The sequence below is a fragment of the Mixophyes fleayi genome, chromosome 6 (genome assembly GCF_038048845.1).
Source record: "Mixophyes fleayi isolate aMixFle1 chromosome 6, aMixFle1.hap1, whole genome shotgun sequence".
NCBI classification, from domain to species: Eukaryota; Metazoa; Chordata; class Amphibia; order Anura; family Limnodynastidae; genus Mixophyes; species Mixophyes fleayi.
The window spans coordinates 164583274-164599201 of NC_134407.1; the positions used below are offsets into that span (position 1 = coordinate 164583274).

The 15928-nt window shown below is 41.6% G+C and overlaps 1 protein-coding gene across 1 annotated transcript; it reads right to left on the reverse strand.

Annotated features, from left to right (window-relative positions):
* Window positions 1-3150: 3150 nt before the first annotated feature.
* ARL5C (ARF like GTPase 5C) lies at window positions 3151-7752 on the reverse strand. The gene is made up of 6 exons (XM_075177050.1): window positions 7593-7752; window positions 6466-6526; window positions 5788-5935; window positions 5286-5369; window positions 5005-5156; window positions 3151-4199 (listed from the first exon to the last, which is right to left on the reverse strand). The coding sequence occupies exons 1-6, from the start codon at window positions 7636-7638 to the stop codon at window positions 4151-4153; spliced, it is 540 nt and encodes a 179-aa protein (XP_075033151.1). The 5' UTR covers window positions 7639-7752; the 3' UTR covers window positions 3151-4150.
* Between the last annotated feature and the right edge of the window lie 8176 nt (window positions 7753-15928).

Consider the following 15928-nt stretch of genomic DNA (forward strand, 5'->3'; position numbering starts at 1 on the left):
ACTCACATTTATGTACAGCCCTGCACAGAAACAGCAGTTCCGAAAAACTGCTGTTTCAGTGATAAAAAAAATCATACTTACCCCCCTCTTCGGAAGCGCTGTCTCCGGGTCTTCTCTTCACTCTTCAATTGCGCATGTCCAGTTCCAAGAACTGGACATGCGCACACAGATTCCCTCTCTGTCGTTGCAGAGAGAGCGCGCTGAGTGACAGGGAGGGATCATGTGATCCCTCCACACATGCGCTGTCCAGCTCTGCTCTTCGGAGCAGAGCTGACAGCATTAGATTTCTTCAATTCCGATGATGTACGCCAGCTTCAGCTGGCGTACATTAACATGACAAGTTCCCGAAAAAAATGTTTTTTCGGGACTTGTTAGATTGCGGCCAGGAGCAGTCACCATTCTGTTGAATGGTGACTGCTCCCAAAAACGAAGAGGAATGCAAAGCAGCAGATATCCATGATATCTGCTGCGATGCACCCTTAATAAATTTGCGGAGGACAGGAGGCACCTTAATGACCCGTTAAAAGCACTATCGTGCTTTATTAAATATGCCCCATAGACTTCTCACTCCTGCACAGTGGATAACCCCAGTGACATCATCACTGTTGTTTACCCATTTCTTTTGCATGCTGTGAAGTGCAGCAGTCTTTACAGGGCTCTTTCTCTGGAGTCTCAGGACTGCCTCCATATCTCCCGCGACATGTTGGCACAGGTTATTTTGCAGAGAAAACTTTATTTATAAACCTGAATGAAAGTTATAGCTAGTTTGCTATGCTTATGGCATGACTGCTCTCTGAGCAGGTAACATGGCCTACCAATCGTATTCATAAACACAAGTTTTGAGAGGAAATAAGTTTGTATGCAAAAAAACACCTTCATAAGCTTTGCTGGACAGTTACTCTGGTAAAGGGGAAATACAATATGTTAGTAAGTGAACAGTCCTTATATAAAAGAATAAAAGCACAGAGGATATCACTTGTTGACACACACAAGGAAATACTACCATAACAAGTTGTTAAACGATTTAGCTACCACCCGTAGGCGTAGAAGAGAATGCAGAATATTGAAGGCAGTCTGAAGTGCCATGTTACTGGTAGGAAAAGAGACTATTGCTAGTACTGGAATGATGTGCACACCCTCTTCTAGGATGCATTAGTGTTTCATTGCTGACATTCTGCTCTGCTTTACACCATTATTACAACCTATGTGGTAATTTCACTTATATAAACATGTTGAGCAGAACAGTAGTATTGATGGGACTTATATGCCTTGTTCGTTGGAGGTAGTTACATATTACACTGGAAAATGAAGGCACATTGTAATGTGTCATTTATAGGTACGCTTCCTCTTCCCACATTGTGACATCACTGCACAACAAGCTCACACAGCACTGTGGCCATGGTGGGCTGGCTGTGCTGACAATGGGGTGAACAGGCATCCATCCAATCATGGGTTTGCCTGCTGCTCTGACTGTGTAAATGCATAATTTTGCTGCTGCTCTATTTTCAATATCACTGGGAAGGCAAATATTTTCTGGCTACCAGAGGGCCCTTTAACAGATACCTTTTCCATAGTAAGGTTGGAAAAATACATAATAGGCAAAAAAAAAAGATGCAGGTCAATTATACATAGTAACTAGTAACTTAGTTGATGGGGTTGAAAAAAAGACACCAGTCCATCAAGGTCAACCTATTGTGGATCTCCCACAATCCCTCTTCTATATTCGAAATTGATCCAGATGAAGTAACCGCCAATCTGTTTCATTCGGGTAAAATCACCCCTAACCCAATATTGCATCAAGTTCAACCTTTTAATTGCACTGATCCAGGGATAAACAAAACCCTCAAGTTGACAGTTGTCAATTTAGTTTCATGGGGGAAAAACAAATATTTTCTGACCACAAATATAGCTTTCAGACAAGTCCCTAGATCAGTCACCCCCATAATGTACTCTTCTAATTACAGCTTATACACTGTAAATGCTACACCTGCAGCATATGGCTCTATTCCTCTTTTTATTTGCTCCATAATTTTATTATTTTTTGCATCATTGTCTGACACAGTGTCTGTTACTTAGCTTTCTGACAACTAGTTTTCCTAAATTCTTTTCCCATCTCATGTTTCCCCAACTGTATTCTATTTAAAGTGCAAGAAGCATAATTATTATCATGGCCTAGGTACAAAACCCTACATTTATTTCACAGCTAAGTTTGCCATATTTGCACAACTTTCAGGTTAAGACAGTTTCAGGTCATGTCCCACGTGTACTTTTTTGGGACTAAATTCAATAATACCTTATCCAATAAAAATCTTTTTAATCTATTATAGTGATTTTTACAGTACAGATTTCCCACTTATGTGCTTTATTATTAGAGATGTTCTCTGACCCCCGTGTTTTGGATCTGGATTAACTTCATGTTTTGGCAAAACCACCCTCGCGTGTTTTGGTTTTAGATCCCTATTTTTTTTTCTAAAATCACGTAATTTGGCTCTTTTTTTGTTTCTACATTATTATTAACCTCAATAACATTAATTTCCAGTGAATTTTTGTCAAGTGACAAGAACACTTCTACCACTCCTGTTTCTGTATGAACAATGGCGCTGGATCTCCTAGGGAGGGAGGTACTTATGTAATCCAAAACCTGCGAGATCCGATAACGCAACAATGATGTTTTGCCTCAATTCAGATCCAAAGACGCGCGAAAGTACCGAGCCGGTTTGCGAGCCTACTCGGATCCCCTAAGTTCGGGTGGATTCGGTTTTCCAAAAATCGAGCATCTCTATTTATGTGTTGTAAACTGTGTTTCGTGCCAATTTATGTAGAAAATCTGCACCCGTTTATTTCTGTATATAGAGTTTATTGTTAACCAGTGCAATTTTGCCAACCTTAACAGAATTTTGGTGGTCATGTGACATAAGGGGAGAAAGAGGAAACTTTATCAGCCAAATCTCCTAAACACTCTTTTTTAGACATATGCAACCACCGACCCAGTTTTGCATGACCTCGAGTTACCTAGTTATGAAATGAACGATCACACTAGGACAAAGGGTAATGTCCTCAACCTATGCACAGGATAAAGTTCATGTGGCTCCAGTCGCATAAAAAAAACAAAAAAAAAAAAACACCTCCCCCCATTACAGGACGCGGATGGTCTAAGAATAGTTTAATGTTCACGCACTTAGTCCTGGTGTACAGACAATGCCAGCACACTGCACACCCAGGCACATAAAGGGTTAATACTATACAAAACAATCACCCCTCACATAGGGGTTTATAGCACCAATGAAACATCTTAATACAACTGAACTCCCTAGTCTAGCAACAGCCTCTCTGAGCTGTAATGTGGGTATTGGGTTAATACAAAAGATATAAATGAGGGTTTTTTTTCCAAGCAAGGCAGCATTTAAAAAAAATAAATAACCTTTTAAATGGGGGAGGGGAAATATACATATACACAGTTTTGGAAAGTGCAATTTTAGCATGTTCCCTCGCTAAGGGGCCTGTTCTGCTTAATGGTGCATTACAGACCTCTATCGTCAAAGAAAGGTAAAGATAAAAACTTATCACATGAAAGGGTTAAAGGAAAAATATATGTCTTGCAACTTCCATTTTTTGTGGAGTTGCAAAATATTAAAAGAAAAAAAAAAAAAGAATACAGAAAACACAGCTGTGGGAGCTCTCATATGACCCAGATGTCTGTTCCTCTTCAGCACTGACGAGCAAGCTTTATATCAGCCTCTGCTCTGTAACCAAAACAATTTAGGAGAAAGCTGAGGTAGTAATACTGGAAATACAGAAAATACATGACGGTATGACAATGTTCACCTCTTAAAATACCCAAAAGACTAAGAGGGACTACAAAATGAATTAACCAGGTTAAGGCTGATGTAAAAAAACTTCAGCACAGAGTTCACAGATTAAATACGGTGTCCGACGGTAAGAGTTCTTCTATCCGGTCATGGATAACAGAACCGTAGCATGAAATGCAATCCACTTGAAGTCCTACAAATTACAAGCAATTGCATGCTTGTCCAGAGCCACTCAGAGCTCAAGTAACATAGTCCGTAGCTTCATCAGTTCTCTCATAAAATAAGCAAAACTTTCCATATAAAAAAAAGGTATAAAAATAATATGAAAGTGTCCAACACAGTCAGATTGCAGTAACCCGAGACTTAAGCCAGTCCAAACCAGCAGGCAGCCTGTAGAGGAGAGCCAAAGATTAAATTAATTATTAATTTAAAGAACAAGAAATGCTCAAATAGAAAAGATATTTGAATGAGTTTTGGAATAGTTTCTACAAAGGATATTTAAAAATGACGAGACTAGCTCACATTATACAGAGTTTTACAACAGGCTTGTAATATATATATTCTGTAAAAGTACCCATAAAAAAAAAAATAAAGAAAGTAAATAAAATAATTACCATACTAAATTACATGTTGCTTCAAATAAAGATGTGCAGTATATATAAATAAAGGGTGGGGGGATTCTAAAAGGCGGAGAGGTATTTGCAATGCAAAGGAAAGGACAGCATCACCTTTCACCAACATGATTATTTATGATGGTTTGTATCAGACAACAGCCAGGTATTTAATCAAGGAGAACATAGGATATTAGGAAATATATAAGTTGGATACAAATAGAGTACTCTCTCTTTATACCTCCAGATTAAAATACAGGTCCGAACTGACACTATAGCAAGGATCGCATTAACAAGAGGGTAACATAATGGAATTAATACACTGTTGTACATTTGTGCAGATAATATAGTAAGTGAAGGTGGCATTATTAAGATGGAGCACTGAACATGCTTCTTACAATGGGGGGAGACTAGAATGGTCAGTGCACCAAAATCAGAGTAGAATACATTGAATACGTATTTGAGGTAAGCAGCTCTTTATCGCTCGTAAGGAGCTGGAACATAGCAGAATGTCACGTGCGGCATGTCTGGCCTGAAAGGTTCCTTCTAATGAAGGTGGTAGCCATTGTAGCATGAAGACTTACCCTTCTCCAGTGAGAGCACAGCAACCCTGAATATGCCAGGCTCTGTCTTTTATGGCACTGAGTGCCAGCAGAGCAGAAATCTCTGAGGCAGTCATGGATTCCTTTACATCTTGCTTGTTGGCAAAGATTAACACTGCCGCATTTTGCAGGTCCTGTATTGAGAAGGACATTAGATTAATGCTATATACCTAGAATTACTAGTTACAACCCAACAGCTTAATAAATCAGTGGACCTCAAGGCCTCACGTGTGTACTCATGCAAAGCCGGGAGGTGCACTTACCTCATGTGCCAACATCTTATAGAGTTCATCCCGTGTCTCTGGCAGCCGCTCCCGATCGGTGCTATCAATCACCAGAATTACAAACTGAAAAAGAAGAGGGGGGGGGGGGGGGGGTAATGATATTATATAGTTGTTCACCACCCCATTCCAATATTGGCAGCCAAATTCCCTCCAACATATTTAGGATAATATACTTATGGAATCTGATACTATTCAAGTTGCTGTATGCAGCCATGCATGAATCCATAATTTCAAGTAGCCATATAATTACAAATACACAGTTCTACTCCAGATATATATCTGCAGCAATATATATATATATATAATCCCTGCCTCTCTATATCTCTCTCGGTAGAGATAGATATCTATAGATATCTATCTATTTCTCTATAAAGCAGTATTGGTTCTAAGCTAGATGGGAGTGTAAAAAAAAAAAAAGAAGTGTATTTTCCAGGCTTGTAACTGTAAAAGAAAAAAAGAAATTGCGGTTCTGAAACATTACCTCTGTGTTGGAGTAGTAACTGTTCCATGTTGCTCTTAGGGTCTCCTGTCCCCCGATATCCCACATCAGGAAGTGAGTATTCCGAAGAACAATTTCTTCAACATTGCTGCCAATAGTAGGTGCTGTGTGAACCACCTCATTCATAAGACTGTAGGGGACATATGCTTAAGTTATATAGTCCTCATAGATTCCAAAGTATTTCAAATTAAAGCACTTTACATTAAAAAAAAACTTTGAACTATATGTAATAGGTCATCTTTTCTTATGTACACCAATGGTATCCCCATAGTGGAAAGATGGGTTATTGTAAAAGGCTTATGTCTCTAAAATTGATGAGTGTAATTTTATCTAGTACAATCACGCATATCTCGGTATAAGTGTGTATACTGTGATGATGTATGGCAGGTGGCAGCTTTTCCAGTCATCACCTCTATCATACAAAGATGGGGAAAAACTATTTTCTAAGCAGTTATATTTAAGTTGACCCAAAATATTTTTTGGGAGCGAGAACAGGCCAGTACCTTTACCATGGCCCCAGAGTAGGAATAAGGAACACCATTAAGCACTTTTTTTTTTCCTTTAGGAATACTGGCACTAGCCATATGCTAACTAAACAAGTATCTGTCACTTCCTCTATTGCCCCAAGCCATCTGCTGGGGGTGGGGTGCGAATACTCACAATTGATACAGGATGGTGGTCTTCCCAGCATTGTCCAGTCCAACAATGATTACCTTGTGCTCTGTAGAAGAATGTCAGTGAAAATAGGTTATTCTCATTCTCCAGAGCATCATCATAAGCAACAGATCAGTACAAGCGAAAAATAGAAACAATAATGTGTTATTCCAGTTTTTGCCCTGTGAAGTGGAAAAGCTTCAAGCACAAATGTAGTGCCAGCTGTGAACTTGCAACTGCTTGCTAGAAAGTGAAAGAACACAGAGAGAATATATGGCTTCACTTATAGAGCTTTCAGTTAAGCTTAACGAACACAAAGGAACACTAGCAGGTTGTAATATACACAACAGCCTACAAATCACAACATCACAATCATTATGTTTATTCATCACATATCTAAGGAGGACTGGCAAAGACTGCTTCCCTCCTCCTCTTTAGGACTCTACCATGAAAACTCAGACAGATGTGGAAAGAAAGGAATGTAAGCTATGTCTGAACTCTGAAAACATCCAGGGCTGGGAGAGCGAAACTTGCTAGGAGCAGAATAAATATCTCCAATAACAACCCCCTTCTCAACCATGGTGGAAAAACATCAGGGTCTGAAGCCTATTCACTTCTTCACACCCAGCTGTGCAGAGATAATAGCCTGAAGACAGAGGCCTGAATACACATAGGGAGGGTGGGAGGCAGTCAAGGAGCAAACATGGTCAAATAAAGGAGAACGGTGAGGGGCAAACACCGAGGTCTTATCATTTACAGCAGGCGTACATCTGCCCCTATAAAACGTATTTACTTGGAGAAGGGGGGGGGGGGGAATTGTTTCCTATAATACACAGGTTTTTACAATTAAAACTGAAGTGATGACACCCGATGTGACGTATCCAAACTATGAGAACTCATCAACAACATTTATTTAAAATTGTTTACAAACATTGTTTAAGTTACTTTAGTATTATTTAAATATGGTTTAAAAAAAAAAAAGACATCCCCAACGGGGATAATTAATATGTATTGGTAGGTGAAAGCTAGAACTGGTACCCTCACACAAAACTGCAGCACTACCCGGCAGAGTCCGATCTATGCTGGCTAGGAGGCCTGGCTCTATACGAAGAGTGTGGACGTTTACGACTTACCCTTGTTCCCGAAAATGCTCATCAGTTTAGCGAACAGCTGTCCCATTATTACAGATCAGAGGATAATCCGGAGGAACGATCTACAACAAGCGCAGCCTGAGACCGAATATCACAAAGCAGTTCCAACAAGACGCTAGAATACTGCGAGCTGCTGTATAGCATTTAAATGGCAGTGACGTCACCGAAGCCCGGCCCATGAGAGCGTCCCGGTGGAGTCCCCCATGACGTTAGTGCTTGGGTAAGCAGGGAAGGCGCGGCCACGGTAACTGGAAGACAGCTCTGATGCTGTCAGCCAAACAAGGCTGTAAATTGAGTTTCCCTCTCACTAGCAGTTTCTATTTAATATATAATATTGTCGCAAATGGCCTAAGGTCAAATTGGCCATTCATATCTACTATGCTAACGTGAGATACATTTTGTAAGGCTGCCCCTACTTAGTAAAAAGCCAACAATCTTGTCATATATATTTCTATTCTACGTAGTAGCTGTAAAGAATGGTATATTAAACTACCAATCTTTCAAGATACAGAACCCCCTTATGGATCTTTTTACCTAGACTAAATTTCGTATAGTTGCCAACTTATTTAGCCAACACAATAGAAACTGTAATGACTTCCTGAAGAGAGTGGATATTTAAAGGGACATGTATTAACGTTAGGAAATTACATAATTACAGGAAATTCCCAGAATTATTTTTTTTTTTAAATGAACTTCCCTTTACACCAAGATAACTCTTTTTGTGTGGTAATAAAAGTGTTGATTTTATCAACTACTCTTCATGTGTCTTTTAATCCTACAGATGGGCATTTTCAGGTGTGTTCATTGTGGGGTTCATGTAGGGGGGAACTCAATTGGCTGCGTTCCTGTTAAAAGTAATGCGGCCTGCGCATTATTACCGTTATTACGGTAATAGTGCTCGTAATTACCGTTATTACGGTAGTTCTGTGACTAGAAATATTACCGTAATAATGATAATATCTTTAGCACGGCGGTATTTTGGGGGAATTGAATTCCCCTTGTACAAAAGGAGGGGGGAGTAGCTGCAGATAAGGTGTATCTGTTGCAGCTGATTCCCTCCTTTTGTAATTGAATTCGTCCCGTAGAGTCAGACGAAATGACTCCTAAGCACAAAAAACGCTTTTTCGAACTGCACATGCGCAACAGCCAAACTTACATCTTAATCTGCTCTATCTTCTCTTTTCTCTCTTCACTCAGAGAGGTGGAACTGGGGAGGTAGTGGGTGAGTAGGCTTAGCCATGGTACAGTAAGGGTGTGTTAACGCTCCTTACATACACTGTTGGAGGCAGATGCGAAATTAGCAAGCTGGGGGCACGATGCTTGGAGACGTTAATTTGGGGCCCTGACCCTCTGCATCTGCGATATAGTGGGCCCCATTATCCCCATGGACCCCTCTGCACGGCACCTGCCGCACCAATGGTAGTTACGGCCAGTAGCGGATCCAGGGGGAGGCGATTGGGGCAAACACCCCAAATCCCCCCCCCCCAGCAGAGGCTTGCTGCCGGCGGCTGCACACTATTGTTTTTAAAACACAATCAGAGTGGCCGGGCAGCACACTCTCCCTGCCTGTCTCTGCCGAATGGACCAGCACATGGTAGGCAGCCTTAGCTGTCAAAAAGGGGGCAGGGGCTAAATCGCCCCCGGTACAATTGTTTTCTGGATCCACCCCTGGTTACGGCACTGGTTGGGGGGGGGGGGGGGGGTAGCTGCAGATAAGGTATCTTATGAAATTTTTAAGCGTATCTTATGAAAATATACAAATTTTTGTACTTTTCCTAGTCACACGTATCTTAAGATATATACAGCTTGGAATACTGCAAGTGTAAATTGCATTCAACTCTACATAAGGCCCAGTATTGAGCACACTTTGCATTATTTTCATCAAAATCAGAACATTTTGGGTGCATAGGAATGTTCCTCTGCCTGCCATAGATCTCGTAACCTTTGGAATTTACCCATGTTCCAGAGATCTGTTGATTTGTTTTGTGTTTACCGACCATATGATAAGTACTCGTGGGATATTTAACATCTGTCAGTGTTGTGTTGCCCTATGTTCACTGAAAAAGGAACTTGACTTAAATCGTTGTCTAAGTGATCAATTGATCACTAATTTCACAAGAACAGCTCCAATGCAGCATGCCAGATGAAACATAAATAAAACAAACAGCATATATGGTCCATCAGATATTTTATTAAAATGTCCATTGCCATTTCAAGAAGCAGTCAGCTTCAGGTGAACGCAGCATAGGGCAGTCACAATGGGCAGATGTAAAACTACCTGCTAATAATGCACACATTTGCGTATTTTTCTTGTATAACAGACAAAAATGAAACAGCATCCACAGTCTGTTATCCATTTGCTGATGTCACAATATCTTGCACGCACATGCTATTGATCCGCTTGTTCCTACATGCCCGTGCCAGCAGAATTTTGTAAAAATGCCGTAACACAATGGCATCAGGTGGTAAATGTATCAAGCTGAGAGTTTTCCGGAGGGTTTGAAAAACCATTCCGATTCTAGCTATCATTTATTTAGTACATTCTACAAAATGACAGTTAGAATCTGATTGGTTGCTATAGGCAACATCTCCACTTTTTCAAACCCGCCGGAAAACTCTCAGCTTGATACATTTACCCCCAGGAGTGAGTTTAGCAATGGTGGGCATATGTGAGATGTAGGGAGACCACCGGGACAGCCTGTATTCTGGATTAGTAACCTTTTTGGACTGGGTTTTAATTTAAACTATTCTGCCCAAAATTGTCTTTTCAGTTTCGTGTGGAATTATCCTTTAATTTAAAATAGTGGCTTTACTTGCTTATAAATTCCATTTCTGGGATGCCTGTGTCTTTATAAGATTCCTACTGTAATATCTGCAATCCAGGTATAGTCTCAGCTATCACACAGGTGTAATGTACATCCTTGTCCCACTGATTTGAGGGACAACAGGCTTTAGCCATAAGTGGGGTTAAAAGCCTCCCTTTACCTTGAAACTAAAACAACTATTCCTTAGTTGAGTGAATGCTGTCATTTACATTCACTTTCACATTGTTGTGGAATATTTTGCTTCTATTGCTGTGTTGCTGAAAGTCCCGTCTTCTATCGGGAATGCCCCTGGCAGAAGTGAAGAACCTAAATTCTGGAGAACAGTCTTTGGTTATTCTAACTCCCAGATCTGTTGCCAGCGCTTCCGCCTGCTTAAGTGCTGGTTAAACTGGTTCTGTGCTTACAGCACGTGTGTTAATCTGTGACGTACTTATGTTGCTCCTTAAACCCAGGAACATTCAGTCCAGGAAACCTAGAGTTCATTTATATAATAATGAGTGGCTGCTGAGTGGCATGTGCTTAGTGCCTGTGTATTATAATTACATGTGATGTCTGTTTATTAAAATCAACTTTCACAATAATAGGAAGTGTGTATAAGGTGAAAGATAGGTGTCCTGATGTCTGTGTGTTAGAAGGTAAAAGGCATTGCATCTACTGTCTGTCTATGAGGAAGAGTCAAGGATACATGTTCTATTGTCTGTGCACGAAAAGATACCTTTTCTGATGTCTGTGTATTTGGAGGCAATGAGAGGTATGTTTTCTCATGTTTGTGTATTTGTGTAGAGATGGTAGTTACATTTCCTGTTGTCTGTGTATTAGAACAGGCCTAGGGGTACATTTCCTATTGTCTGTGTATTAGAACAGGCCTAGGGGTACATTTCCTGTTGTCTGTGTATTAGAACAGGCCTAGGGGTACATTTCCTGTTGTCTGTGTATTAGAACAGGCCTAGGGGTACATTTCCTGTTGTCTGTGTATTAGAACAGAGGCAAACAGAAAATTTCTAGAGGGTGCTTTCCAAATGCTTGATTTCAGAACAAAGCAAAAATACTTGCTGCAATAAGTGACTATCACTTTTACACCCATCCCCCACATGTTGCATATTTTGGCACTGCTCTTCCTCTGTGGCAAATACTCTAGCAGCACCATCCTTTGGGCTAGTTCTGTTTTCCCACTCTTTGTCTTTTTGCCCCTCTCTCCTTCAGCCCTCCCCTCCCTCCCACTGGTGCCTCATGGGTTACACCTCCATGATCGTCTACCTCCGTCGTTCTCTTCCCCTACTTACTTAAACTATGGTTAAATTTCTCTCCTTGAATGTTAGGTTTCTAAACTCCCCTCATAAACGCAGACTCATATTTACAAACTTCTATAAATGCAGAGCAGATGTGGTTGCGCTGCAGGACACTTCTCCTCCAGGTCCCCCCATGTTTTATGGTTCAAGTTTTCCAACTGTCTATTCAGCTAATGGACCCTTTAAAAGGAATGGTGTAGCCATTCTGTTTAGTACACAGGTTATCTTTTCCCTTCGGTTGAAAGTGGAGGACATCTCTGCTTGCTTCCTGATCCTGGTTGGACTTCTAGACGAGAGGCTGGTGACAATTGTCTCGCTTTATGCCCCTGACTCACACAAGGTCTCCTTCCTCAAAACACTATGCACTCTAGAAGTATCTAGATAACAACAAGGTCACCTGATTATGTTTGGCGACTTTAACTTAACTTTAGACCCTAAACTTGATAAGTCACAAATCCGACACTCAACTGACGCAAGCACAAATATGGGTCTCTCTTTAGCATTCCGTAAACTGTTAGTAGAATACGATCTCCAAGACCTATGGCGGGTCTATTCTGCGGGGGCTAAGGAATATACATTTCATTCAGCGGTCCACAATACCTATCCAGAATAGACCCGATTCTGACCGATAAGTGGTCACTACAACATAATGGCTCTGTGAAAATCTTGCCCATAACCTGGTCAGATAAATAGAATGGTCCTGGAACTTTCACCAAACAAGGGCTCCCCCTAGACCCTGGAGAATGCCTTCCTACCTCCTCTCGTCCCTAGAACCTAAAACCGCTTTAATGGAAGCTCTAGAGCTTTACACTCAAACCAACAACCCAGAGGAAACATCTTTGTCCACGCATTGGTGCGACCTAAATGCCGTCCTCTGTGGTAAAGCCATATAAATAGGTGCCCAGCTTAAAAAGCTGTATCTCCATTACCAAAAAGACCTTGAATCCCAGCTAGCGATATTAGAGACCCAAAACCACACGTGTTCCTCTAAATCACTCCAGAAGAAACTAACTTGTATAAGGAAACAATTTAACACCTTGTTTCTCTCACGCATGAAATCTGCCCTATCCAAACTGTGTCAAAAATTCTACACTCTAGGTAATAGGGCCAGCAGATTGTTAGCTCGTAAACTCAGGGGCAGATAAGCTTGTAACTGAATAAAAGTGCTTCATGACTCACATGGGATTAAATTCCACAACCCTGCTGATATTGCAAACCTCTTTACCGACTACTACTACAACCTCTACAACCTACGAGATGATAACAGTATTCCTCAGTGTCCCATTCATTTGGCTGCAAGTAGATCACCGAAGGCATAAATCGGACAATAAATGTCCGTCAAGCAAAAGAAAAAGAAAAGAAGTCAGGCAGACTTCAGTATCAGTGGAACATGTAATCAAAGCTCCAGGTGGGGTTTCTGGGCAATGGGAAGCCCCCAAAATGCGTATCTGTAAAAGGGGGTGAGAGGTACATGCCTGTATATTAGGAGGGGTAAGAGGTTGGTGTCTAGATGTCTGTGTATTTGGAGTGGTGAGAGGTAGATCAATGACTATTGACCAATGTCTGTCTAATAAAATAAGGTGTAAAGTTTGAGGAGTTGATATGTTTATATTTGTATTATATAATAATGAGAGGTGCTTGTAATGTCTGTGTATTAGTAGGAGGTGAGAGGTAGGTAGTCTGTGTATCATGAGCATGTGAGAGGTATATTAGGACTATGGGAGACATTGGTGTCTATCATCTGTGTATTAGGTGGTTGAGTTACCATTATATGTCCTCTTGTTGGTGCATTAGAAAGGCCTGAGTGGTACATTTCCTGGTGTCTGTGCATTAGGAAGTGAGATGTATGTTTCCTGATGTTTGTGTACTAGGAGGAGGGAAGAAGTATGTGTCCTGATGTCTATGTAGTCGGAGAATGTGAGTGCCTTTTGTCCTATTGTCTGTGCATTAGGAGGAGGTGAGATGTACATTTCCTGATGTATGCTTATTAGGAGGCATTGAGAGGTACTTTTTCTGTTGTCTGGGGTTTAGGAGGGGGTGAGAGGTATATGTCTTGATGTCCATGTATTAGTAGGAAGGGAGAGTTAGGTGTCTTTAGGTTTATGTATTATGAAGATGTGAGAGATAGTATGATATATGCAGGGCCGCCGAGAGGGGGGGGGGGAGTGGGTACTAATTACCCGGGCCCACCAGGGGGCCCGGCCCCTCTCTCTAAATTATTATTTATTTATTTTTTACTTTTTTGGAAGGGGACGGTTTGTGTGTATAGAAATACTCACATGATCTCGGCGCCGGCGTCCCTCTTCCCCTCTCTGTTTGCAATGAATGTCGGGCGTGACATCATCACGTCACACCCGACATTCAGTGAAGAGCCGAGCACAGAAGAAGACAGAAGAGAGAAGAAAAGAAAGGAAAGATGAAAGAAAGCAATAAAGAGGTAAGTGAAAGAGGAGAAATGCAGAGGCACAGGGGGTTAAAGAAAGGGGGGGGGGGGGGCAAAGGCAGCATAGCACAGGGTGGATAAAGAAAAGAGGGACAAAGGCAGCATGGCACATGGGGATAAAGAAAAGAGGGACAAAGGCAGCATGACACAGGGGGATAAAGAAAAGAGGGACAAAGGCAGCATGACACAGGGGGATAAAGAAAAGAGGGACAAAGGCAGCATGGCACAGGGGGATAAGGAAAAGAGGGACAAAGGCAACATGGCACAGGGGGGGATAAAGAAAAGAGGGACAAAGGCAACATGGCACAGGGGGATAAAGAAAAGAGGGACAAAGGCAGCATGGCACAGGGGGATAAAGAAAAGAGGGACAAAGCATGGCACAGGGGGATAAAGAAAAGAGGGACAAAGGCAGCATGGCACAGGGGGATGATGAATGGAGGGGGCAAAGGCAGCATGGCACAGGGGGATAAAGAAAGGGGCAAAAGCAGCATGGAGGGCGCAGTGCGATCATAAGGGGGCATAGCATGGTGATGAGGAAGGGGCACAGTAATGGGTGTATGATGGCCCAGGGAGCTTTTGGCAATGTAGTGTGTGTGAGGTAGATGGTGGCTAATTAATGGTTGCTATTTTGTTTGTGGGGTAATGGGAATACTATTTTAATGTTGGGGCTGGAGGAAGGCCTAATTATTAATCATGGGTGCTATTGATTTAACGGCGGGGCTGGTTGTAATTTTCTAAATGTAGCCATTTTTTTCCAAGTAGGGTCCCCCAACATTCCAGGATCCAGACAAGCCACAACTAAAGAAACCTGCGGCCACATGGGGTGAAAGTGAGAAGAACAGTTAGGAGAGAGCAGGAGAGTGTGTGAAATGTTGTGATTCTAGTGGGACAATGTAAATTTTTGGTGAGTGTTCTGCCCAATGTAAGGTACAGGCCAAGACTGTGAACTCTCTGTGTACACACTTCATTCTTTCTGTACTACACTGTGGTGCTAGATGTCTTGAAAGTCAGGAGTGCTTGGACATATGTCACGCTCCATTGAATTCAGGGCCTAGCGCTTTTCTCCCACCAGCCATGCACCAATGATGCATAGTCACGCCCCCAATTGCATGACAACACCCAACCAGAACTTTGGGCCAGCGCGCAGCGGCGGCGCAAAATTTTTCAACATGCGCACCTATAAGGGGGGCCCATGAAGTTGTTGTACCGGGGCCCTGAATTCCTCTTGGCAGCCCTGGATAGATGTGCATTAGAAATGAGAGGTACATGTCCTAGTGTCTCTGTATTGGACAATGATGAGAGGCGACAGAGGTGTATTAGACAATGTCTGTATTAGAAAGATGTGGGAGATAGGTGTCCTAATGTTTATCTGTTAGGAGAATGAGAGCGTCAGAAGGATGTGAGATATAGGTATCTTAGATCTGTGTATTAGGAGGAGTGGGGGTATATTTACTAAACTACAGGTTTGAAACAGTGGAGGTGTTGTTGTCTATAGCAATCAATCGGATTCTAGCTTTCATTTATTTAGTACTTTCTACAAAATGAAAGCTAGAATCTGATTAGTTGCTATAGGCAACATCTCCACTTTTTCAAACCCGCAATTTAGCAAATCTAGCCCCTGATGTCTGTGTATTAGGAGTAGATGATATGAATGTATCCTGATGTCTATGTATTTGAAGACAGTGTGAAGTATGTTTTCTCATGTTTGTGCTTTAGGAGTAGGGATGTCTGTGTTTTAGACAGAGGAGAGAGGTTATTTAT